We start from the raw sequence: 27686 nt of genomic DNA on the forward strand, positions 1-27686 counted from the left end.
GGTGACTTGCAAACTAAAACTGCTGTTTCAACTTGATAGATATCCCTCTATCAAGAGGCATATCAGTCTGGAGCCTCTACCACTATATCCTCTTCCACCCCGGGAGGGGAGGGTTCTTTTTTCTTTTCTTTTTTTTATATATAAAGACATATTTTTATCGTTCATAATATGTATTTTTCTTATTGTATGTAATAACTTTGAACGAATAAATAAAGTTATGAAAAAAAAAATGAAAAAAAGAAATTGGTCCAAAAAATTTGATGATTACACGAATATATGCGATATATTGTGAACAGTTGAAGGCCTACTGATTGCCCACCAGAAAAATACTCCAGTGTCCCACCCAACTCATTGAACTTGATGCTGTGATTCCTTTGCAAAGTTTTACAATAATTTAGTTGGCTACTATAACATGGCATGGATAAGAAATTGAAAATAAGTTGCAGGGATTCAGGGAGGGAAAAAAAGAGGGGGGATGCAACGTAAAAGTGATTGCTCTTTAGGCAGTATCATGGACCTGAAAGGCTGAATGGATTCCCTCTGGGTTGCAAGTTAGACATCTCTATTGGAGAGTAGAAGAGTGAGAGGTGACCTGAGTGAAACTCAAGGGATATGGATTGGGCATATGTGAAGAGGAGTTTCTTCTTGTAGAAGAATCTAAAACTAGAGGTTAAAAATAAGACTGTCATCCACTTAAAACAGAGAAAAGTCTTTGGAACCCATAAAGGGAAGGAGAATCTATGAATACTTTAAAGGCAAAGGTAGAATCTTGATGAGCAAGGGGGTAAAATATTCCAACCCGGAATATTTATTGTTTTTTTTTCTCTCTACCTTATCACACTGGACAACAATTTTTTTCCAAAGGTTTGCTTCCTTAAAAAGAAATTGGGGGTTATGATTGACAACTTCAAGCTAAACACAAAGATAATTTCAGATTTTCTGTATCATGTAGGAAGTTGGAGAAATATTAAATTAACCTTTATAGAATTTAGCATGTTTAATCACATAATGATGTGACACTTTGTGTTAGTTCAACTGACCTAAAAATGTTTTGCCACTGATTTTCATTTGTACTCAGCATCTGATGCCTCTTGGGTCAGTGTCCAACAATAGTCGGCCGGTATTGATGTATTTCAGTTGCCCTGATACCACTTTCCCATGGTCACAATGTCCTGGTGAAACCTTTCACCGTGTTCATCACTGACTGCACCAAGATCAGCCGGGAAGGCGTCCGTGTGCGAATGCAGAATTTTCAATAACATATTGCCCTTCATGGTTTTGTATGCTTGAAGTAAACTTAAAATATGAGAGGAGATCACAAAAATAGGTTATATCTAAAAAACAGTATGTGATAATAAAATTATAATGTGATTTTCATGTTCTGCAGCCCAAAATCCATAAAATACACCCTAAAGTGTTCAGGAAGCAAAATCTTCATTGTCCAGTGTAATCTTTATTTATTTTTATATTATTGTCATGTGTTTTATGTACCTGGGGAACTGCAGCAAGTAAGATTTTCAGTCCAAAGAACATAGAACATTACAGCACAGTTTACAGGCCCTTTGGCCCTCGACATTGTGCTGACCTATATATTCCTATCAAAAAAGCTTAAAATGTCCTACCTCGTAACCCTCTGTTTTCCTTTCATCTATGTGCCTGTTTAAGAGTCTCTTAAATGGCCCTAATGTTTCAGCCTCCACCACCATCTCCGACAAGGCCCCCACAACACTCTGTGTAAAAAAAAAAAAAAAAAAAAAAAAAAAAAGCGTACCCCTGACGTCCCCCGAAACTTCCCTCCCACCACTTTGTACAGATGTTCTCTGATGTTTGCTACTCCCACCCTGGGGAAAAGGCACTGGCCATCTACATAGAACTTATGTATATGACAACAAACCATTATTTGGAGGAGTCACGTGATGGAGTAGTGGCCGGACGGGGAACTCCAGCCCTCTCCAGAAAAGTCGGGAAAAACAAGAGAAAATACAAAGGCACAGAAATACAAGTTAAAGAAAAGTGAGTATAAAGGTGGAAAGAAGATGGAGACAAAAGGAGAAAAATCAAAATCAACGGAAAGAAGAGAGGAAGAGAAGACAACGGAGGAAAAAGGTGAAGGCCTTACCTGTCCGAAGAGGCCTGCTGTGGAGAGAAGACCCCGCTACCTCAGGTCGGTAGAAAGAGAACTACAACAATGGCTCACAGAGCCGAGTAAAAGTGCGCAACCGCGCATGCGCGACTCCTCGCGCATGCGCGATGCGCATGAAAAAAAACACACCGACGGGAGGGGGGACCAGCTGGGGAGTCGATCTCCACAGCCGGCAACGACAGCTGCAGAACACCTGCAGCAAGAAGAGACCACAGAAGACAATGGAAACAAGAAAGAAGAGGAGGAAAGGGCAGCAAAGAAACAACAGATGGTCAACCTAGAGGAAGAAGAAGAAGAAGAGGAAGAGTACAGGGAAATAGAAGAAGAAAAGAAAGGCAAGGTAAAGGAGGTACTTGCTCTTGTTAGAGGATACATGGAGTCATTTAAAGAATGGCAAACACAGGAATTCAATGATTTAAGAAGAAGAATAAACAACACAGAAAAGAAAATAAATAAAATGGATATGACCTTAACAGAAATGGGGAAAAAAATGGACAAGATGGAAGAACGGGCAATAGCAGCAGAAATGGAGGTAGAAGACTTAAAAAAGAAATTGGAGGAATCTAATAAAAAAACTAAAGAGACACAAGAATTACTAGCCCAAAAAATAGATATAATGGAAAATTATAACAGAAGAAATAACATAAAGATAGTGGGCCTTAAGGAAGATGTAGAAGGCAAGAATATGAGGGAGTTTATAAAAGAATGGATCCCTAAGGCCCTAGGATGTCCAGAACTACAGCAAGAAATGGAAATAGAAAGGGCACATAGAGCATTGGCCCCTAAACCACAACCACAACAAAAACCAAGATCTATTGTAGTAAAATTCCTAAGATATACTACAAGAGAAAAGGTACTGGAGAAGACAATGGAAAAAGTAAGAGAGGGCAACAAACCACTGGAGTATAAAGGGCAAAAAATCTTCATTTATCCAGATATAAGCTTTGAACTCCTAAAGAAGAGAAAAGAGTTCAATGCAGCAAAAGCGATTTTATGGAAGAAAGGATATAAATTTACACTGAAGCATCCTGCGGTATTGAAAATATTTATTCCAGGACAACAAAACAGACTATTCTCGGATCCAGAAGAAGCACGAAAATTTGCAGAACAATTACAAAAATAGACTGAGGGATGAAGACGGGTAATGAGAGCAAAAATTATCACGATTGATATGTATGTGGGTAAAGACAAAAATAGACTGAGGGATGAAGACGGGTAAGGAGGGTAAAAATGACCACGATTGATATGTATGCGGGTAAAGAGGTATAAGAGTGAATAGAGACAATGGGCATATGTGAAAGTATCTGTAATTAGAGGAAAACATAGAGAGTATAGACAAGAATTAATAAGGGAAGGTAATGGAATAGAGAGAATAAGGAGGGAACTAAAAGAGTGACCTTTGTGACATATAAAAAGCGAAATCTTTTCTGGGGGGGGCTGGGTGGGGGAAAAGAGCGGTCACTGCAAAATCAGTTGACGCTTGCGAGTGGATTCGCAAATCCAAATGGAGAGGGGAGATGTGGTTGTCCGACAAGGGATAAAGGGCAACTCAGGAGGGGAAGGGGAGATTGGGGATAAAGAAGATAGAAATAGGAGAATAAGGAAAATGTTGGATGTTGTAGGAATGTTGTCTGGTAAAGAGTTGAAAATAAGAAAACAGAAATGGAAAAGGAGGAAAGGTAATGATGGAAAAACGGAAAGAGAAGATAAACAAAATATAAAATGGCTACGCTGAACTATATGACTCTAAATATTAATGGAATACATAACCAAATTAAAAGGAAGAAACTACTAAATTTACTGAAAAAGGAAAAAATAGATATAGCATTTGTCCAAGAAACACACTTAACTGAATTGGAGCACAAGAAATTAAAGAGAGATTGGGTAGGACATGTAACAGCAGCATCGTATAATTCAAAAGCAAGAGGAGTGGCTATATTAATTAGCAAAAATGTGCCATTTAAAATAGAAGAGGAAATAATAGATCCAGCAGGGAGATATGTTATGATAAAATGTCAGATATATTCAGAGCTTTGGAATCTACTTAATATATATTCACCTAACGAAGAAGATCAAAAGTTTATGCAAGATATCTTTTTGAAGGTAGCTAATACGCAAGGGAACATACTAATAGGAGGGGATTTCAATCTGAATTTGGATCCAAATATGGATAAAACGGGAAAAAAATTAACAGGAAGAACAAAGTAACCAAATTTATAATTAAATCAATGCAAGAAATGAAACTTGTGGACATATGGAGGAAACAAAACCCAAAAGAAAAGGAATACTCATACTACTCGACTAGACATAAAACATACTCAAGGATAGACCTATTCCTGATATCAGCCCACATACAAGGGAGAGTTAGGAAAACGGAATATAAAGCTAGACTATTATCGGACCACTCACCCCTGTTATTGGCAATAGAGCTAGAAGACATCCCTCCAAGAATGTATAGATGGAGATTAAACCCCATGCTACTTAAAAGACAGGATTTTAGAGAATTTATTGAAAAACAATTAAAAATGTACTTTGAAGTAAATACGGAATCAGTGGAAGATAAGTTTATACTATGGGACGCAATGAAAGCATTCATTAGAGGGCAAATAATAAGTTATGCAACCAAGATGAAGAAGGACTATAATCAGGAAACAGAGCAGTTGGAAAGGGAAATAATAAACATAGAAAAAAAATTAGCAATAAAGGAAGATACAACCAAAAGAAGAGAATTGGCGGATAAAAAAATAAAATATGAAACATTACAAACATATAAGGTGGAGAAGAATATAATGAAGACAAAACAGAAATATTATGAACTAGGGGAAAAAACACACAAAATCCTAGCATGGCAGCTTAAGACAGAGCAAACTAAGAAAATGGTATTGGCAACAAGGAAAAAAGACAAACAAATTACATATAATCCAAAAGAAATTAAGGAAAACTTCAGAGAATTCTATGAACAATTATACCGAACCGAAAACGAAGGGAAAGAAGGGAAAATAGATGAATTTTTGACTAAAATTGAACTACCAAAACTACAAATAGAGGAACAAAATAAATTAACAGAACCATTTGGAACAGTAGAAATACAAGAGATAATAAAAAATTTACCAAATAATAAGACACCAGGAGAGGATGGACTCCCAATAGAATTCTACAAAACATTTAAAGACCTAATAATACCGCCCCTCCTGGATGTAATCAACCAGATTGATGAGACACAAAACTTACCAGATTCATGTAAAACAGCAATAATTACAGTGATACTAAAACAAGGGAAAGATCCACTCTCACCAGCGTCATATAGACCAATATCTCTGCTAAACACAGATTATAAGATAATAGCTAAACTACTAGCGAACAGATTAGCAGAACAGGTACCGAAAATGGTAAATTTAGACCAAACTGGATTTATCAAAAAAAGACGCACAACAGGCAATATTTGTAAATTTATTAACTTAATTCATGCAGTAGAAGGAAATAAAGCACCGGCAGTAGCAGTTGCTTTAGACGCAGAGAAGGCCTTCGACAGAGTAGAATGGAATTACTTGTTCAAAGTATTGCAAAAATTCAGTTTACCGGAGAAGTATATTAATTGGATTAAAGCATTATATAAGGGACCGTTAGCGAAAGTGACAGTAAATGGACATGTATCAAAGCAATTTAACTTAAGCAGGTCAACGCGGCAGGGATGCCCACTATCACCATTATTGTTTGCGCTAGCTATAGAACCACTAGCAGAATCGATAAGAAGAGATAATAATATAAAAGGAATAAAAATAAAAGACAGGGAATATAAAATCAGTCTGTTTGCGGATGATGTGATAGTGTACTTAACAGAACCAGAACTATCAATAAAAGAACTATATAAGAAATTGAAGGAATATGGAGAAGTGTCGGGATACAAGATAAACGTAAATAAAAGTGAAGCAATGCCTATGAATAACGCGGATTTCTCAAAATTTAAGGAGGAATCCCCATTCAGATGGCAAACGCAGGCAATAAGATACCTAGGTGTGCAAATAAACAAAAATCTAGGCCAATTATATAAACTCAATTACAATCCACTAATGAAAAAATTACAGGACGATTTAGAGCATTGGAAAGAGCTACCACTAACACTGATAGGAAGGATAAACTGTATTAAAATGAACATTTTTCCAAGGATACTATACTTATTTCAGGCATTGCCAATACAACTGACAGAAAAATTCTTCAAAGAGTTAAAGAAAATAATAAGGAGATTTTTATGGAGAGGGGGGAAACCGAGGATAGCACTAGACAAATTAACAGAATGGTATAAACAAGGAGGCTTACAATTGCCAAACTTCAAAAATTATTATAGAGCCGCACAATTAAGGTACCTATCAGATTTTTATCAAACAAGGGAAAAACCAGACTGGACGAGACTAGAATTAGATAAAATAGGGGAAAAGATACCTGAACACATATTATATAAATGGGACGAAAAATTGGTACAACATAGAACTTCTCCAGTATTACACCATCTCCTCAATATATGGAAGAAGATTCATGTAGAAAGAAATAAAATAAATTACCAAATACCAAAACTAATATTGACGCAAAATAAGCTACTCCCTTTTACAATAGACAACCTTGCCTTTAGAAAATGGGAAAAAAAAGGGATTAAAAGAATAGAAAATTGTTTTTCAGGAAGTAGATTCTTATCCTTTGAACAAATGAGAGATAAGTACAATATAACGGGAGATACAGCACTGGCATATTACCAACTGAGATCCTACTTGAAAGATAAATTAGGAAGCAACTTGAGTTTACCAGAGGGAAGTAACCTTGAATATGTGATTACAGATACAATGTTAATCAAAAGATTTATAAAAAATATGTATATTAAACTGCAAGAAAAGGAAAATGAGGAAACAAATGGTAAAACTAAACAAAAATGGGAACAAGATTTAAATATAAAGATAAAAAAGGAAACATGGGAGAAGTTATGCTCTGGAACGATGAGAAATACAATAAATACGAGGCTGCGTATGATACAATATAATTGGTTACACAGACTATACATTACACCGCAAAAGTTAAATAAATGGGACCCAACAGTATCTGATAGATGTTTTCGATGTAAAAAAGAAAGGGGAACAACAATTCATGCAATCTGGACATGTGAGAGAGTAGAAAAATTTTGGGATGATCTCAATCAGATATTAAATAAAATAACAGAAAACAATATACCAAAGAATCCAGAGATCTTTCTCCTAAGTAACATAAAAAATAAAGAATTTGGAATTGACTTGGAGGATGCACAAAAAAGATTTGTTAAGATAGCCCTAGCCGTAGCAAAAAAATGTATTATGTCAACCTGGAAATTGGAAGATAATTTGAAAATACAACAATGGTATATAGAAATGAATAAATGTATTCCATTAGAAAAAATAACATATAGTTTAAGAAATAATATTGAAATATTCGAACAAGTATGGGAGCCTTACATTAAATACAATAGCGAAAACCTACCGGGAACAAACATTACCTAAGTTGATGGAAGGAGAAGAAAAGAAAAGAATGGACTCAGTAGAATTTCTGGTGTATTTTTGTTGAATGACAACATTGTCTAACTGAATTAATGCAACCTAGATTGTATAACTAAAATGGATGAGGGGGGGGGGGGGGATGGGGGGGTGGCTTGGGAGGAGGGAGGGGGGAGGGAGAAAAAGTCATTGTAAATGTGTGGAAAAGAAAAAGTGTATATCATGGCTATTGTGATTTATGGTGTGAAAAATAAAAAATTTAAAAAAAAAAACCATTATTTCATTTAAGGATACTGGGGTTCGACAGGAATGCGGGGTTAAGGTTAGAATACCTCTATAGTCTGACGGAGTAGACCGGAGAGAACAAATGCTTCTAATTTTATTAATCCATGGATAATTTCTTTTCACCCTTCCGATTTAAAGCCCTGACAACATCATGGAGAGGTGCCCCATTTCCCCATCAATACCTCTTTCAGTGCCACCACGCCAACGAGTCTCCCAGTGGAAGTGACGTAAGCAATCCTGAGGCCGAGGAGGTTGAAGAGGTCATAGCACTGGAATTAAAGGAGGGGATTTATTTTCATTATTTTAAATCTGTGAGTTGTGCAGCAGTATCTTTCGTTGTTTCTCCATCACTCTCTGCGTAGATGCTTCCCTTTATATCTGCAGCATAAACCTTAGCTTCTCTCTTGCACTCAAGTTCCCTTTACTCCACTGAGCTCTACTTGCTCCCAGTTAACCATTTAAAAATTGACATCCTTGCTTTCAAACCCTCCCCATCTTTGCAATTTCCTCCAGTCTCCTAATCACGTATTTAACATCCCTTTCGTTTAGCCACCCCAGGGTGGTAGGATTAGCGTAGTGGTCAGCGATCGGGACTGGGCTTTGAATCTGGCGCTGTCTGTAAGGAGTTTGTACTTTATCCTTGTGTCTGCATAGGTTTTCCCGGGGCTTCGGTTTCCTCCCATCCTTCAAAACGTAGCGGGGGTTGTAGGTCATTTGGATATAATTATTGGCATGGGCTCGTGGGCCAAAAGGGCTTGTTACCATGCTGTATGACTAAATTTAAAATTCAAATTTAAATTTAAAATGTCCCTCCTCTACCTAATTTTCTGTCTTGGCACTCTCCAGCCGGATAACATTAACATCGACTTCTCCAGTCTCTGCTAGCCCACCCCCCCCGTTCTCCCTCCCTCCCCCATCCCTCTGTTTCCTTTCCTCCAGCTCTCCACCTCCTTCCCTCTCCATTCACAGAGCCATCCCCCCTCCCCCTGCTCGCTGGTGTGGCCTCCCTCCCTTATCCACCGTGCTCCTCCCCCCCCCCCCACTATTTTATTTAAGTGCCTGTCCGCATTTTACTCATACTTTGATAACGGGTTCAAGCCCAAAACATTGGTTATTTATTTTTGCTGACACTGTTTGACCTGCTGAGTTTCTCCAGCATCGTGTTTTTACTTCAACCACAGTGTCTACAGACTTTCGTGTTTTACTTCCCTTCTCTAGATTCGGCCCCTTTAAATCCTTCTGTTTTATCACTACACTTTTGGTGACCATACCTCCATCTGGATCCCAAGCTCTAGAATTCACTTTGTAAATGTCTCTTCCCACCTTCAAGACCTTCCTTACCTCTTTAACCGGTTCTAATGATCTAGGTTTGAACCTGGTCTTGGGGGCTGTCTGTGTGGAGTTTGCAGGTGACCCTGTGGGCCCAAGTTTCCTCCCACATCCCAAAGATGTGCAGGTTGGCAGATTAATTAGCATTATTTAAATTGCTCTTAAGAGTGAGGGTGAGTGGGCTACATAGACTATGTGTTACACCTCAGAGGTTATAAGAGTGGGACCCAACAATATTAGGTAGTTGCTTCTACTGTAAACAAGAGACTGGAACAATATTACATGCAATTTGGACATGTTCAAAGCTGAAAACTTTCTGGGAGGATTTAAGTTTAATATTAAACAAAATTACAAAAAATAACATACCAAAAGATCCAGAAATTTTTCTGTTAAATAACATAAAAGACAAAAAACTAGGCCAAAAATTAGACAGAACCCAAAAAAAGATTTATTATGACAGCGCGGGCAGCAGCAAAAAAGTGTATTATGATAAGTTGGAAAATGGAGGCAAGCTTAAAAATACAACAATAGTATATAGAAATGAACGAGTGTATTCCATTAGATAAAATTACCTACAATCTAAAAGACAAGTATACTTTGTTTGAACAAATTTTGGAACCATACATAGGATATGTTAGAAACCGTCAACTTCGGACCCCCATCTCTTAAAGTGATAAGACAAATATGGAAATATGGACGACACAACATTTTTTTTCTACTTTTCTTTTTTGTGTGTTTTTATTGTTTGTTTTTGTTTTTGATTCTTATTTTAAGTTATGGGGAGGGTGGGAGGAAAGGGGAGAAAAAAGAAAATGAAATGTCACTGTATATTTTAATGATGAACATATGTATATATTGCTATTGATATGGTTCACAGTGCAATAAACAAAAAATTACAAAACAAAAAATTACAAAACAAAAAAGAGTGTGGATGAGTGGTAGGCTCTAGTGGGTTGGGGTGGGGGTTGAGGAAAATGAGATGAGGGTAAAGAGGGATCAATATAAATGTGTGTGTGTGTGATGAACATTTACTAAAGTTGGAATGATATGGAGAAGATTAGCAGGGATGACACGCAAATTCGTGAAGCATTCCATATTTTTGCAGACCATCTAGGCCATCTGGTGGAATGCCCCATCGCCGGTGATCACGAACGAGCACCAGCACTTGGCCTGGCTGGTGGGAAGAGGAGCCCTCTCGGTCATGCCCTCCCAGTACGACCAGAACATCACCCACAACGCACATTGCCCCCGAGATGTCTGCGGTGGGGTGGAGATATTGCCCACCTCCTTACTGAATGCAGATTTGCTAAGGATGTGCAGAGAAGGATGTAAGCGTTCTTGTCATTCCCAGCAGTGTGAAATCCTCCCCACATTCCCACCGACTCCCTCAGATTTTACCGCTCACCTATGAACCAAACTGCATGTCTCTGGGACATGGGTGAAAACCCGAGCACCCAGGGGAATTCCATGTCACAAGGAAAATATGCAAACTCCATATAGATGGCACCAGAGGTCAGGATCGATGGGGCAGGGGGTGTTTTCCCCTTTGTGGGATATTTATATCACTGGGTAAGCTGGAAAAACAAAATGATTTGGAGGAACAACACTTCGTTTTCCAGCCGGCACCCTCCAACTGGATTGCATTGATATCAACTTCTCTGGCTTTCATTAACCCCCACCACCAACTTCTCCCAGCTCTTTCTCTCTTTCTTTTCCCTGACTCCTTTTGCATATGCAAAATCAATTCTCACCTCACCCCTTATCATATCCAGTTAATGCCTTTTGTTGGTCTGGACTCCTCCCCGAGCCAGCACTGTCTGGAATCTGAGATTTCCTGTTTTTTCACTTATTCCTTGAAGAAGGGCTGGGGCCCGAAATGTCGGTATTATATCTTTGTCTCCTATGGTCGCTGCAAGACCAGCTGAGTTCTTCCAGCATTTCGGGGTGTTATTAAAACAAAATGACGTGTAGGTCCCGAGAGACTAGAACAAAGAACACTCCAGCGCAGTACAGTCCCTTCGGCCCATGATATTGTGTTGACCCGTATATACCTACCTTATAACCCTCTATTTTTCTTTCATTCATATACCTTCACAAGAGTCTTAAATGCCCCCAATGTTTCAGCCTCCACTACCACCCATGGCAATGCATTCCAGGCCCCCACAACCCTCTGTGTAAAAAAGCGTTTCCTCTGATGTCTCCCCTGAACTTCCATCCCTTCATTTTGTACACATGTCCTCTGGTGGTTGCTATTCCTACCATGGTATTACTCCAAGCCTGAGGTCTGCTAATCTTGCTTCATAAGACTTATTTTCCAACCCAGGCATCGCCCTGGCAAATCTACTCTGCACCCTCTCCATAGCTTCCACAATGAGGTTGTGATAGTACAGATTCTATCACCAATGTGTATATGTACAGATTGTAGTGTAGGATAACTGTGATTGACTGAGGGCGTAGCCACACCTACTGGCAGGTCTTAAAGGATTGCTCCTAGCCAGACCAGGTAATTCTGGACTGGTCGACCTACTTGTGATATGTTCCAGTCTTTTAGTTAATAAAAGCCTTGGTTTGGATCAACAAGTCTTTGGTTCTTTCGACGCGTTCTACAATTTTATTAACTAAAATGTTTTGAAGGGATGAGCGTATGCTATGGCTGGAATGCCTCGACGAGTCCATTCTGTTCCAAGTTGAGAGTGGTGTCCGACTTTGCACTGGCAGCCACTTTGAACCAGGCCATCCGGCCGGTAGCCTTCTTCTCCAGAACCCTCCAGGGTCCTGAAAGTCGACACTCCTCTGTCGAGAAGGAGGCCCAGGCCATAGTCGAAGCAATACGTCATTGGAGACACTAATTCACTGGCAGGTGCTTTACATTGCTGACCGACCAACGCGTGGTCTCCTTCATGTTTAGCAATACCCAGCGAGGTAAGATCAAGAATGACAAAATCGCCAGGTGCAGAATTGAGCTCTCCACCTTTAATTATGACATACTGTATAGGTCTGGTAAACTCAACAATCTGCCAGATGCGCTCTCCAGGGGGACGTGCCAACATACAACTGGACAGGCTGCAGAGACTCCACGAGGAGCTCCGTCATCCAGGGGTCACTAGGTTCGCTCATTTTGTCAAAGCTTGCAATCTGCCCTACGCAGTCGAGGAGATTCGCTCCATGACCTGAGCCTGCCCGGTGTGCACTGAGTGCAAGCCCCACTTCTTCTGTCCGGAGAACACCCACGTCATCAAAGCCACCCGCTCCTTTGAGCGTCTCAGCGTAGACTTCAAGGAGACCCTACCGTCAACCAATCGTAACACTTACATCCTTACGGCCATCAACGAGTACTCCTGCTTCCCGTTCGCTGTGCCCTGCACGGACATGACTGCCTCCTCAGTCATAGAGGCCCTGCACAGCATCTTCGCCATCTTCGGGTACCCCAATAACATCCACAGTGACAGGGGGTCCTAGTTTATGAGCGCAGAGCTGCGGCAGTAACTTTTGGAGCATGGTATTGCTTCAAGCAGGATCACCAGCTATAACCCATGTAGTAATGGGCAAGTCGAAAGAGAGAATGCCACCGTCTGGAAAGAGGTTACGCTTGCCCTCCGGTCCAAAGGTCTCCCCTCTTGCTGGCAGGACGTGCTCACTAGTGCTCTACACTCCATCCGCTCCCTCCTATGCACCGTGACCAATGCCACCCCCCATGAAAGGATGTTCTCTTTCCCAAGGAAATCTGAATCGGGAACGACCATACCGGAGTGGCTCACGGTTCCCGGTCCGGTCCTCTTATGACGCCACATCCGGTACTCAAAGAACAACCCCTTGGTTGACCGAGTGACTGCTCCATGGGAACCCACATTATACCTATGTTAAGTACCCGGACAGGTGGGAGGACACAGTCTCGGTAAGGGACCTAGCCCAAGCTGGATCAGGCGCAGCAGTGCCTTTAACCCAACTTCCCCCGATTCCTTCTACCCCAGGTCATGTGCTTGAACAGAGGGACCAGCACCACTCCACCAGCTCAGGCCAGACTGTCGATAATGCCGTTGGGGAATTGAGCCGAGGTAGTGGCCGCCCCCTACAGGCCTGCTGGTGACACGACTCCGGCGACCCCAATCCTGGCACCACGGCAGTCACGCCGGATGGTCAGGCCCCCTGACCAGTACAGCCCCTGGGGTTGGTGTAACAGTCTTTTAGTTAATAAAAGTCTTTGTTTGGATCAACGTCTTTGGTTCTTTTGACACACTCTGCAGAGGTTACATGTAATGAGGTGGCCAGAACTGAACACAATATTCCAAGTGTGGCCTCACCAGAAATTTATAGAGCCTTTACCTCATGGAGTGTTTCCTTCTTGACAAGCCTAAAGGGGGCAGGATCAATGACACACTCGTCCAATCGAAGGACTTCCTGAAACTGATGGTATTCCCACTCCTCCACCTGCAATAGAACACAGAGAAGCAGTTGTGTGGGTAGGGGTCCCAGCTTTGAATCTGTGCTTGAATGAATTGACCTAATGCATAATGCAGTACAGTCACAGGGCAATGATTAAAATCCATCAGTGATGAAGAACTACAGCTTATATTTCTAGCAGACAAGGGTTAAACAACACAAAGCAGTCCTGTCACATGGGTTAAATACAGAGTGAAGCTCCCCCTACACTGTCCCATCACATAGTCCCAGGGCAGGGACAATGAGGGTTAGATATAGAGTGAAGTTCCCTCTACATTGACCCACATACACTCCCAGGGCAGGGTCATGGGTTGGATAGAGTGAAACTCCCTCTACAACTCTACATTCCTAGGGCAGGGATAGCATGGGTTAGGTACAGAGTGAAGCTCCTTCTATGCTGTCTCATCACCCACTCCCAGGGCAGGGATGTGGGTAAGATACAGAATGAAACTCTCTCTGCACTGACCCATCATACTCTTCCAGGTCAGGGATGAGGGCTAGATATAGAAAGAAGCTCTCTCTATACTGTCCCATCACACACTTCCGGGGGAGAGACAATCCCAATCCGCAATAAATTTCCCTGTAACCCATTCTCCCTACAACTCGCACAATTTCCCCAGAATCTACCCTCACCAACACACTAGCGGGTAATTTACAGAGGCTAATGCTATCACAGCACCAGTGACCTGGGTTCAAATCCAGCTCTGTCTATAAGGAGTTCGTATGTTCATGTCTTTGTGGTGTTCCAGTTTCATCCCATCCTCCAACAATGTAGGGGGGTTATTTGGGTGTGATTGGGCAGCAGGGCCTTATAGGCCCGAAGGGCCTGTTGCAGTACTGTATGTCTAAATTTTAAAGAACCCTACCGACCAACATGTCCTTGGGATGTGGGAGGAAAAAGGAACATGAGGTGGGGGTGAGGGGGTGGGATTGGGGAACCCACACAGTCACAGGAAGAAAATATGAATGCTCTATACACCGAGAGGACTTTGAAAGTTGGGATGGAACCTGATGGGAGGGGAAGAATAAACTGGAGGTTGTTCTAAATGGATAGTTGATGAGGCGATGGCTTCTGTGACTATCAGAATGGCAAATTTCCTTTCCTGAAGGTTATTCGTGAAGCAGCCAGGTTTTTGTTGATCAACCACAAAATCGGGGGAATGGGCAACAGGGTGAGCGTAGCAGCGAGCACAATGCCATTACAGCACCAGCAACCTGCGTTTGAATCTGGCGCTGTCTGTAAGGAATTTGTATGTTCTCCCTGAGTCTGTGTGGGTTTCCTCTGGGGTGCTCTGGTTTCTTCCCACACTCTAAAACGTATGGGGATTGTAGGTCAACTTGGTGTAATTGGTTGGCAGAGGCTCATGGGCAGAAAGGGCTTGTTTACGTGCTGTATGTCTAAATCAAAATGAAAATTAAATCCAGTCGTTTAGGGATCATTGTGATTGAAATTAGCTCCATAACTTGTTTAATTAAATTTACAATCCCCAGTTTCCATGACAGGATTTCAAATTCATGCCTCTGTATGAAAAGGCCAGAACTCTTGATGATTGTGGAATCTTGCTGAATGCAAAATTTAGGGGAAACAGCCCTCCACCAATTGCGACTCCACCACGGTGCGGTCCCAGGATAGTTCAAGAGCCGGCAAAGGATCAGGGGGGTGAGCGCCATTACCTCACTCGTTGTCATCGTGTCAACGACTTCCTCTCCGTCCTGGAATACAAGTCAAAGCCAAGAGTTGTTCACTGGGACGAGGCAATGGGTCATGCTTCTCCAGTACACTACCTGCCTTGGGTTATGTGGCTGGTGGGATGATTGATCCTACCACACCAAAAGCCCAATGCCTTCCACTGCTAATTTACGTGGCCTGGGGCATCACTAGGGTTAGTGTCACCTGTTGTGCTAACTCATGGTGTCACCAACCTCCGGCCCATGGACCTCCTCCCGTACCAGACCATACAGAATTTAGTAATATTTTTTGTACTAATGTAACTCATAAATCACAAATACTAATGACCACAATATTGTAGTTAAAACACCAGAAGATTTGACAAAAGCAGCCACTGGCAGCAACAAAAACAACAGCATTTGCTGATGGGCGCTTGCGGATGCAACCACGTGATTCGATGCCTCGTTGTCATTGGGTCATAACGACAGCTCTGACCTGGAGTGCATTAGAAGGTACAAAAAGTAAATGAGCATGGAGTTTTAGCCTCGTAGGTGTATTGATACATGTAAGCTGGGCTGATGAAAGACGTTTTTGTGGTTAGAATGAACTGCAGGGATATTTTTATTTAAAAAAAATACATTTCTGCTGAATCACTGCACAAAAGTTTTATAGGCAGTCTGGTGGTAACTGACGGCAGTCCGCATCCCCCTAGTGACGCCAGTGCACATGGCTGCACCACCCCTCCTTTGATTGGTTCCTGCTGAGCCCCACTGTAACTCTTGTACTGCATACCAAGCCAATGTCCAGACTGCAGCAGGTAGTGAAGATGCCCGCTTCTCTCTCCAGCCACTCTCTCTATCAATAACAATGTGTGCTCTGCCTCATAATCCCCATCTCGGTCACATTTCCAACCATCTTACAACATAGGAGGGCAAAAGGGGAGAAGTTTAGGGGGAACATTAGAAGAAATTTCTTCACACAGAAGGTGGTGGGGTATGGAATGAGCTGAAGTGGTGAATGCGGGCTCAATTTTAAAACAAGAAAAATTTGGATTGGTACGTGGATGGATGGATATGGAATGGATGCAGGTCAGTGGGACCAGGCAGAATAATATTTTGGCACAGACTAGAAAGGCCTATTTTCTGTGTTGTAATAATGTGTGGTATTTCATCCCATTTAATGCATGTTGGTTCAAAGAGCAATTCCTTTCACCGCAAATTCTCCACGTAACCCTTTCTTCCCAAATTCCCATTAGCTCCCTCAACATTCCACCCCTCACCCACACACTGATGGGAAAACTTAAAGTGGCTCACCCTGCCCCCCACATGTCTCTGGGATGAGTGAGGAAACAGGAAACCCTGGGGGCAGGGGGCGGGGAATACCCTCGCAGTGACAAGGTGAACTCCACACAGAAAGCACCTGAGGCAGCAGCTTTACCCATGCCACTACTTTGCTGCAATACTAAACCCTCCTTCCCTGTGGGAACCAGGATGTTTAATCACCACAGTGTAACAGCGAAACCGCTTCTTCCCGCCTGCTTTGCTCAGCCAACTTTCTTGCTCCATTTTGGTCTGTCAGTGAAGGAAACAGAAACATAAAGTAGAGACTACTATGAAGTAGATTTTATGATTAATTTCGCCTTCCCTCAACACCACTCTATTTTAAATTTAGACATACAGCACAGAAACAGGTCCTATGAGTCCGTGCCACCAAATTTACACCCCATTAACCTACATCCCGGTATGTTTTTGAAGGGTGGGAGGAAACTGGAGCTCCTGGAGAAAACCCACGCAGACCCGAGGAAAACGTACAAACTCCTTACAGACACGGCCAGATTCAAACCCAAATCTGGTTCTGATCGCTGGCGCTGTTAAGGCGTTGCGCTAGCTGCTATGCCGTCCATGCCACCCTTTATTTATGCTGTTTTGTCCATTTTAGTCCATTCCAACATTTTCTCTCCAACTGTATGAAATAAACCTCACCCCTTCCGTCTCTGCCTTTATGTTGCTGGAGCACAAGAGAAGATGGATAAGGGGGCCCTTTGCCATCAGTCAGATAGAGTTGAAAGCCCCAACTGCTGTGATTCACCTCACTGTTGGTAAAAAGTGAAGTAGGGTGGGAGGGGTGACAGTCAAGCAAACTGTCATCAAGCGTGGGTTAAGACGCTGGGCGCCTCTACTTTCTCAGGAGTTTGCGGGGGTTTGGCATGACATCAGAAACCCTGGCAAATTTCTACGGATGCATGGTGGTAAGTGTTCAGATGGGCTCCATCACGGCCAGGTACGGGGAACACCAATACCCCTGAGTGTAAAGCCTTGCAAAAGGTAGTGGACTCAGCCGAGGACATCACAGGCAAAACCCTCCCCACCGTTGAGAACATCTGCGGGGAATGCTGCCGTCGGAGAGCAGCAGCGATCATCAAGGATCCACTTCACCCAGCTCAAGCTCTGTTCTCGCTGCTACCATCAGGAAAGAGGTCCGGGGGCATAAGACTTGCACCACCAGGTTCAGGAACAGCTGCTATCCCTCCACCATCAGACTCCTCAACAACATTGCACCCCCCCCCCCCCCTCACCACTCCAGACCTTCTCACGGGGCATTTAGGAGAGGTCAATAAATATTGCCCTTGCCAGTGGTGGCCAGAGCGCAGGGGAATAATCAGAACATCAGAAAGGCAGTCACAAAAGTACCTCTTCATTTTCAAAGTATCTATTATCATCTCTGTTAGATGGCTGGGTTTCCGAAGTTTGGGCACCTGAAAATAACAGGCAGGGTGAATAGGCCTTGTCATCATTTCTCAGTATGTATGGCAAAACACTAAAAAATATTTGGGCATTGAAGTACATACATGTAGAGACACACAGGCCCATTTTACACATCAAAGACACATGCCACACATACAAATGAACACTGAATAGATATACGCACGCGCGCACGCCCACACAGACAGACAGATACACACGCCATGTGCGTACACACATGCACATTGCATGCATCCAAGACATTCACAGATGCAAATCTACACTAGAATATACACCTAAAACACTTTCATAGACTCAATGTGCATAAAAATAAATATAGTCTTCTTTGGCTTGGCTTCGCAGACGAAGATTTATGGAGGGGGTAAAAGTCCACGTCAGCTGCAGGCTCGTTTGTGGCTGACAAGTCCGATGCGGGACAGGCAGACACAGTTGCAGCGGCTGCAGGGGAAAATTGGTTGGTTGGGGTTGGGTGTTGGGTTTTTCCTCCTTTGCCTTTTGTCAGTGAGGTGGTATAGTAACACACAAATATATGCACAAACATGCAAATAATTTGAATAAAATGCATAGTAGCACACATAAATATGCATATCCATGCTCCATTTATATAACATGCACAAACACACAAATATACAATATCTTTATGTATATGTAAACAGTAAAAGCGATACACTCTATAAACAAGCAGCTTTTAAGGTACACACACTCACAAACGAGAAAAGTACATTTAGCCACACAGAACCTAAAGTGTAAACATTTGGGCAAGGCACAGTCACGCACAAAGGCAGGCGCAGTCATGAGACAGTCATACGTGCACGCAAATATTTATCACATTGGTTCACACAAAGACACTGGTCTCACCATCAGAGGTATTTGATTTCGAACCGGGAGTAACCTGAAATAAAAGATGAACCAATAAATGTTAGACAGTGCACCTCTTTAAATGGCGCGTCTTCCCGTGTGAAGGCTGCAGATCTGCTTGTAATATATTTGTCCCTGCAAGGCCACTGGTTTCAGGGATTGGATTAAATAAATCTGAGATCCCTGCAGATCATGTAGTCATAGGATAATGTTCTTTTAAAAATGGCAGTGCTGCTGCTGGGGGAGCAGAGAGTGAAGTCACAGCACTGTTCTGAAGGGTTCAACAGGCCAGCCCTAATACTGGCAGCTCCTTACAGGCTTTAAGCCGGCTGATCGAGGAGCTGATGGTGTTGTTAAACTACAAGCTTCCAAACAGGGGTCTGTGCCCAAGATGGCGGCACCTGCACTCGGTAGCAAACCAAGAGGGATTGCAGATTCCGGGGAACAGCCAAATGGTGCAGGCTATGGGCTGTAGGCAGTTGGAGACTGGCTCATGGGAACCAGGTATCGGAGCCGAGATTGGTTTTCGAGAGGGTGCTGAGGGCAAGAAGGGCTCCTGAAAGGCCTCGGGGGGCTGAAGGCTTCCTGATTGTGTTGGAGGTTTGGATCTGGAGCTCAGGGAGGCTGATGGATCGAACAGGAGTCTGTGTGGCTGAGGGAGCACTGGAGGCGAATCCACGGACACTCAGTGACGCTGTTTCATCCAGTTGTATTTTACAGCTGTTTGACAATAATAAACTTGAACTTCCTCACCACAGGGTCCCTCAACATGTGGATGGGATAGACCCACGGGAAGGATGGGGCACTGCTCATTGGAGTTGAGCAAGCTGCTTCCTCTCCCTCTCACCATGCCCCTTCCCCTCTCCTCACCTCACCCTCTGCCAAAGTCTCCTTGGCATGCCGTTGCTGCTCCTGGCGGAATTGTAGTCTCCTCTCCGGGTTCAGCTGCCTGGCAAGGAGCTTGGCCAGATTTTTTCGATTAATCGACCCCAGGAGCACCTTGGATTCTGGGAAACCAAAAGGATCATTTGAAACGAAGTTCCTGACTGACCCAGTTAAGAGATGTGAGATTATCAACAAAAGATTAATATTACTTTTGCCCACATTTAAACATTCTAATTTTCGCTCTCATAACAAATAGAATCTGGCCTGTCGTGCCTGCTCCCCTATTCACTGAGATAGAACCATATAAAATTACAGCACAGAAACAGGCCCCTCCTGCCCTTCTAGCCTGTGCCGAATAATTTTTTGCCTAGCCCCACTGACATCACCCTCCATACCTCTCCCATCCATGTACCTGATCTGATGATCCACCTACCTACCTTTTCCCCATATTCCATAATTCCCCTCCTATGTAAAAATTTATCCAACTTCGTCTAAAATATATTTGCTGAGGTCACCTCAATGGGCAGTGACCTCTACAGATTCACTGCCCTCTGGGTAAAGCAGATCCTTCTCACCTCTGTTTTAAATCTACTGTCCTGAATCTTAAGCCTATGTCCCCGAGTTCTGGTCTTCCCCACCAGTGGAAACCACTTACTTACTTCTATTTTATCTATGCCTTTCATAATTTATTTATATAGCACATTTAAAACAACTCACGTTGACCAAAGTGCTGTACAAATCATAAATTACATCTCTGTGGTGCACTGAGATAGCAGCAAGCAAGCACAAAATTTGAAAGACTTTATTCAGATAAAAATCTGAACACCAGTTCATGCTTTGCTGGCTCCTGTGTGACTGACTCAGGAGGGGCCGGCTCAGGTCTATATTCGGGTCGGCTGATTGACAGTTGGCCAGGTGGAGTCAGCCCCTTAGGTGATCATCCTGCAGGTACAGAGGTCGCCTTGCTTCACGCCATTGTTAATGGAGAAGGGTTCAGAGAGCTCATTGCTGTATCTGACCCGACCTTGTTGGTTTTCGTGCAGTTGGATAATCATGTTGAGGAACTTTGGGGGACATCCGATGCGCTCTAGTATTTGCCAAAGCCCTTTCCTGCTCACGGTGTCGAAGGCTTTGGTGAGGTCAACAAAGGTGATGTAGAGTCCTTTGTTTTGTTCTCTGCACTTTTCTTGGAGCTGTCTGAGGGCAAAGACCATGTCAGTAGTTCCTCTGTTTGCGCGAAAGCCGCACTGTGATTCTGGGAGAATATTCTCGGCGACACTAGGTATTATTCTATTTAGTAGAATCCTAGCGAAGATTTTGCCTGCAATGGAGAGCAACGTGATTCCCCTGTAGTTTGAGCAGTCTGATTTCTTGCCTTTGTTTTTGTACAGGGTGATGATGGTGGCATCACGAAGATCCTGAGGCAGTTTACCTTGGTCCCAACAAAGCTTGAAAAACTCATGCAGTTTGGCATGCAGAGTTTTGCCGCCAGCCTTCCAGACTTCTGGGGGGATTCCATCCATACCTGCTGCTTTGCCACTTTTCAGTTGTTCGATTGCCTTATATGTCTCATCCAGGGTGGGAACCTCATCCAGCTCTAGCCTTAGGGGCTGTTGAGGGAGCTGGAGCAGGGCGGAATCTTGGACTGAGCGGTTGGCACTGAAAAGAGATTGGAAGTGTTCTGACCATCGGTTGAGGATGGAGATCTTGTCGCTGAGGAGGACTTTGCCGTCTGAGCTGCGCAGCGGGCTTTGGACTTGGGGTGAGGGGCCGTACACAGCCTTTAGAGCCTCGTAGAAACCCCTGAAGTTGTGTTCTCGCACCAACCTGTGTTCTCGCACCAACCCTCTTTTCAATCTTCTTCAGCATGATGCTGAACCAGGCCATGAAAGACCCCAACAATGAAGACGCTGTTTACATCCGGTACCGCACAGATGGCAGTCTCTTCAATCTGAGGCGCCTGCAAGCTCACAACAAGACACAAGAGAAACTTGTCCGTGAACTACTCTTTGCAGACGATGCCGCTTTAGTTGCCCATTCAGAGCCAGCTCTTCAGCGCTTGACGTCCTGCTTTGCGGAAACTGCCAAAATGTTTGGCCTGGAAGTCAGCCTGAAGAAAACTGAGGTCCTCCATCAGCCAGCTCCCCACCATGATTACCAGCCCCCCCACATCTCCATCGGGCACACAAAACTCAAAACGGTCAACCAGTTTACCTATCTCGGCTGCACCATTTCATCAGATGCAAGGATCGACAATGAGATAGACAACAGACTCGCCAAGGCAAATAGCGCCTTTGGAAGACTACACAAAAGAGTCTGGAAAAACAACCAACTGAAAAACCTCACAAAGATAAGCGTATACAGAGCCGTTGTCATACCCACACTCCTGTTCGGCTCCGAATCATGGGTCCTCTACCGGCACCACCTACGGCTCCTAGAACGCTTCCACCAGCGTTGTCTCCGCTCCATCCTCAACATCCATTGGAGCGCTTACATCCCTAACGTCGAAGTACTCGAGATGGCAGAGGTCGACAGCATCGAGTCCACGCTGCTGAAGATCCAGCTGCGATGGATGGGTCACGTCTCCAGAATGGAGGACCATCGCCTTCCCAAGATCGTGTTATATGGCGAGCTCTCCACTGGCCACCGTGACAGAGGTGCACCAAAGAAAAGGTACAAGGACTGCCTAAAGAAATCTCTTGGTGCCTGCCACATTGACCACCGCCAGTGGGCTGATAACGCCTCAAACCGTGCATCTTGGCGCCTCACAGTTTGGCGGGCAGCAACCTCCTTTGAAGAAGACCGCAGAGCCCACCTCACTGACAAAAGGCTAAGGAGGAAAAACCCAACACCCAACCCCAACCAACCAATTTTCCCCTGCAACCGCTGCAATCGTGTCTGCCTGTCCCGCATCGGACTTGTCAGCCACAAACGAGCCTGCAGCTGACGTGGACTTTTTACCCCCTCCATAAATCTTCGTCCGCGAAGCCAAGCCAAAGACAGAGGTCGCCCCCTGCAGTCAGCTGGTGGTCATATCACCACAATCTTAAGCAACAATTTAAAGTGCAGTATTAAACAGGTACTTGAGGTTTAGAATTGTACATACAACATGGTATCAATTAACAATCAACTTGTGAGTAAAAATAGAACTTCAGCCTGGATTTAAAAGAGTTTAGTAATTTTATACGTTCCTATAAGATCCCCGCAGCTGCACTGGATGGGTCACGTCTCCAGAATGGAGGACCATCGCCTTCCCAAGATCGTGTTATATGGCGAGCTCTCCACTGGCCACCGTGACAGAGTTGCACCAAAGAAAAGGTACAAGGACTGCCTAAAGAAATCTCTTGGTGCCTGCCACATTGACCACCGCCAGTGGGCTGATAACGCCTCAAACCGTGCATCTTGGCGCCTCACAGTTTGGCGGGCAGCAACCTCCTTTGAAGAAGACCGCAGAGCCCACCTCACTGACTAAAGGCAAAGGAGGAAAAACCCAACACCCAACCCCAACCAACCAATTTTCCCCTGCAACCGCTGCAACCGTGTCTGCCTGTCCCGCATCGGACTTGTCAGCCACAAACGAGCCTGCAGCTGACGTGGACTTTTTACCCCCTCCATAAATCTTCGTCCGCGAAGCCAAGCCAAAGAAAGAAAGATAAGATCCCCTCTCATTCTCCTAAATTCCACGGAGTAAAGTCCCAGACGACTCAATCTCTTCCTCTGTTGTTTCTCTGTTTTCCTTAAATTTTCTCTTTCTCCTCCTTTGCTCCATTCCCAATCCTCCTCTCCCCCTCCCACTTCTAATTTTAAAAGACCTCTTTCGGTTCATCCCCAGTCTCGGAGAAACATTCTCCGCTCTGTCCCAAAACCTTGTAGTGCCTGATAAACGGTGCTCCCTCCTCTCCGCCTCCACCTGATCTTAGCCTTCCCAGCTGCTCCCAGCAAGTAAAGACTCAGGGATCCTGGGGACAGGAGGAGGTAATTTGGCCCACAAGTTAAATCCAGTATCTATTTCCAGAGCTATCCCAAATTTTGCATTGTTCATTTCTGAGTACCTCTCTGGTTGGGACGTCCAGAACAAGAGGCCTTGCCTCCAGTGTAAGGGGCCAGACAGAGCTGAGGAGAAGGTCTCCATCCAGATGATGATGATTCTTTGAAATTCCTCACCCAGGAATTTCATAGATTGGGTTCATTCAAAATGGAGGTGGATGGATCAAGGTCCTCGGTGCAAAACACGCAGACACTCAACCAGACATAACGCACAAACAGACAAACAATACATACACAGGACAAGAAGTCATATATACAAATAATTAAATAAATGTTGTTTTGTAAATATGTTTTGACTGTCACGGACAGTCAGTGCGAGCAGTTCCTTTGGCCGTTCAGTGTTCTCGCTGCCCATGGGAAGAAGCTGCTCCTCAGCCTGGTGCTGCAGGCTCTGATCCTCCTGCATCTCCTTCCCTGATGGAAAGATGTTGTGTGCGGGGCGGAAGGGAGTCCTCAATGATTTTGCGTGCCCTCTTCAGACAACGATCCCGGTAGATCACGTTGATGGGGGTGAGGGAGACTCCAGTAACCCTCTCTGCCTCTCATGGCCATGTAGATTGACATGTACCTAGTATGTGGGGCTGAGTAGGCCTCCTCCAAGATTCAAGATTCCTCTATTGTCATCTAATAGTACAGAACAAATAATACTACACAAAATCGTCTTCCGCCTTCCGTAAGGCAGACAAAGAGTCGCCGTCCGTGTCACTCGGCACCCCTTACAGTACGAGAGAAAAAGAAGCAGAAGAGAGTCACCTCAGAGTCACTGAGTGTCTGTGGATTTGCTGCCAGCCCCCCTGCAGCCTCTGCAGCTGCACAGACTCCTCTTCGATCTACCGGTCGCCTGAGCTCCAGATCCAAACCCCCGACATGATCAGGAAGCCTTCAGCGCCCCGAGGCCTTTCAGGCACTTTCTCACATCCCGGCTCTGATACCTGGCCACATTTTGCTCACACCTTTTTTTTAAAATTTTTTATTTTTCACACCATAAATCACATTAGCCATGATATACACTATTTCTTTTTCACACATATACAGTGACTTTTTCTCCCCCCCCCCTCCTCCCAAGCCACCCCCCCACCCCCCCACCCTCATCCATTTTAGGTATACAATCTAGGTTGCATTAAGCCAGTCAGACAATGTTGTCATTCAACAAAAATACACCAGAAATTCTACTGAGTCCATTCTTTTCTTTCCTTCTCCTTCCATCAACTTAGGTAATGTTTGTCCCCGGTAGGTTTTTGCTATTGTATTTAATGTAAGGCTCCTATATTTTTTCGAATATTTCAATATTATTTCTTAACCTATATGTTATTTTTTCTAATGGAATACATTTATTCATTTAAATTTAGTAGTTTCTTCCTTTTAATTTGGTTATGTATTCCATTAATATTTAAAGTCATATAGTTCAGCGTAGCCCTTTTATATTTTGTTTATCTTCTCTTTCCGTTTTTCCATCATTACCTTTCCTCCTTTTCCATTTCTGTTTTCTTATTTTCAACTCTTTATAAGACAACATTCCTACAACATCCAACATTTTCCTTATTCTCCTATTTCTATCTTATTTATCCCCAATCTCCCCTTCCCCTCCTGAGTTGTCCTTTATCCCTTGTCGGACAACCACATCTCCCCTCTCCATTTGGATTTGCGAATCCACTCGCAAGCGTCAACTGATTTTGCAGTGACCGCTATTTCCCCTCACCCCGCCCCCCCCAGAAAAGATTTCACTTTTCATATGTCACAAAGGTCACTCTTTTAGTTCCCTCCTTATTCTCTCTATTCCATTACCTTCCCTTATTAATTCTTGTCTATACTATCTATATTTTCCTCTAAGTACAGATACATTCACGTATGCACATTGTCTCTATTCACTCTTATACCTCTTTACCCGCATACATATCAATCGTGATCATTTTAACTCTCATTACCCGTCTTCCTCCCTCAGTCTATTTTTGTAATTGTTCTGCAAATTTTCGTGCTTCTTCTGGATCCGAGAATAGTCTGTTTTGTTGTCCTGGAATAAATATTTTCAATACCGCTGGATGCTTTAGTATAAATTTATACCCTTTCTTCCATAAAATCGCCTTTGCTGTATTGAACTCTTTTCTCTTCTTTAGGAGTTCAAAACTTATATCTGGATAAATGAAGATTTTTTGCCCTTTATACTCCAGTGGTTTGTTGCCCTCTCTTACTTTTTCCATTGTCTTCTCCAGTACCTTTTCTCTTGTAGTATATCTTAGGAATTTTACTACAATAGATCTTGGTTTTTGTTGTGGTTGTGGTTTAGAGGCCAATACTCTATGTGCCCTTTCTATTTCCATTTCTTGCTGTAGTTCTGGACATCCTAGGGTCTTAGGGATCCACTCTTTTATAAACTCCCTCATATTCTTGCCTTCTTCATCTTCCTTAAGGCCCACTATCTTTATGTTATTTCTTCTGTTATAATTTTCCATTGTATCTATTTTTTGAGCTAGTAGTTCTTGTGTCTCTTTAGTTTTTTTATTAGATTCCTCCAATTTCTTTTTTAAGTCTTCTACCTCCATTTCTGCTGCTACTGCCCGCTCTTCCATCTTGTCCATTTTCTTTCCCATTTCTGTTAAGGTCATCTCTATTTTATTCATTTTCTCTTCTGTGTTGTTTATTCTTTTTCTTAAATCCTTAAATTCCTGTGTTTGCCATTCTTTAAATGACTCCATGTATCCTTTAATAAGAGAAAGTATATCCTTTATCTTGCCTTTCTTTTCTTCTTCTATTTCACTGTACTCTTCCTCTTCCTCTTCTTCTTCCTCTGGGTTGGCCATCTGTTGTTTCTTTGGTGCCCTTTCCTTCTCTTCTTTCTTGTTTCTATTGTCTTCTGTGGTCTCTTCTTGCTGCAGGTGTTCTGCAGCTGTCGTTGCCGGCTGTGGAGATCGACTCCCCAGCTGGTCCCCCCTCCCGTCGGTGTGTTTTTTTTCATTCGCATCGCGCATGCGCGATTCCTCGCGCATGCGCGGTTGCGCACTTTTACTCGGCTCAGCGAGCCATTTTTGTAGTCCATTATTTACCGACCTGAGGGAGCGGGTTTCTCTCTCCGCAGCGGGCCTCTTCGGACAGGTAAGGCCTTCACCTTTTTCCTCCTTTGTCTTCTCTTCCTCTCTTCTTACCGTTGCTTTCGATTTTTCTTTTTTTGTCGCCATCTTCTTTCCACCTTTATACTCACTTTTCTGTAACTTTTATTTCTGTGCCTTTGTGTTTTCCTTTGTTTTTCCCGACTTTTCTGGAGAGGGCTGGAGTTCACCGTCCGGCCACTACTCCATCACGTGACTCCCCCCATTTTGCTCACACCTTGATGAAGGACTCGGGCCCGAAACGTTGGTGATGTATCTTTATCTTTACTACATAAAGCAGGTTTGAACTGCTGAGTTTCTTCCAGCCTTGTGTTTTTACTTTAATCATGACATCTGCAGACATTTGTGTTTTACTTAGATATCTGGTTCCCATGAGCCGGTCTCCTTCTACTCCACCCCAGTTTCTGCCCTTCATCTGTGCATTAGGGGGCGATCTGTACAGCAGCCAATAAGCCCACTGCTTTTTCCCTTAGGTCTGTAAGAGAAAACTGGAGGATTGGGGAAGGTGGGGGTAGGGGGGAAGAGAGACCATGTGGCAGACAGAAAAACACCCACAAACACATACACACATACATACATGCACTCACAATGTTGCACACACAGCACACGTACAGTTACAGTTAGACACACATATGCACAAAGACTATTACA

The 27686-nt window shown here is 43.4% G+C and overlaps 1 protein-coding gene and 1 pseudogene across 8 annotated transcripts in view; one reads left to right on the plus strand and one right to left on the minus strand.

The window, feature by feature from the left end:
- LOC138754903 (chloride channel protein ClC-Kb-like) overlaps positions 1–27686 on the minus strand; it is a 75032-nt gene that overhangs the window by 2661 nt on the left and 44685 nt on the right. For 4 of the 8 annotated variants that reach the window (XM_069919893.1, XM_069919889.1, XM_069919888.1 and 1 more), the window contains 7 exons: positions 19870–20006; positions 19000–19033; positions 18070–18134; positions 16882–16950; positions 15385–15423; positions 13594–13698; positions 8124–8210 (listed from right to left, as the gene is read on the minus strand). In XM_069919893.1, the coding sequence (XP_069775994.1) occupies positions 8124–8210; positions 13594–13698; positions 15385–15423; positions 16882–16950; positions 18070–18134; positions 19000–19033; positions 19870–20006 (536 nt within the window). The remainder of the gene's footprint in view (positions 1–8123; positions 8211–13593; positions 13699–15384; positions 15424–16881; positions 16951–18069; positions 18135–18999; positions 19034–19869; positions 20007–27686) is intronic. The other 4 variants (XM_069919887.1, XM_069919890.1, XM_069919892.1 and 1 more) reach the window with 4 other exon arrangements.
- On the plus strand, positions 10282–10371 carry LOC138755998 (U6 spliceosomal RNA; annotated as a pseudogene).

This window comes from Narcine bancroftii, chromosome 2 (assembly GCF_036971445.1).
Source record: "Narcine bancroftii isolate sNarBan1 chromosome 2, sNarBan1.hap1, whole genome shotgun sequence".
NCBI lineage: Eukaryota > Metazoa > Chordata > Chondrichthyes > Torpediniformes > Narcinidae > Narcine > Narcine bancroftii.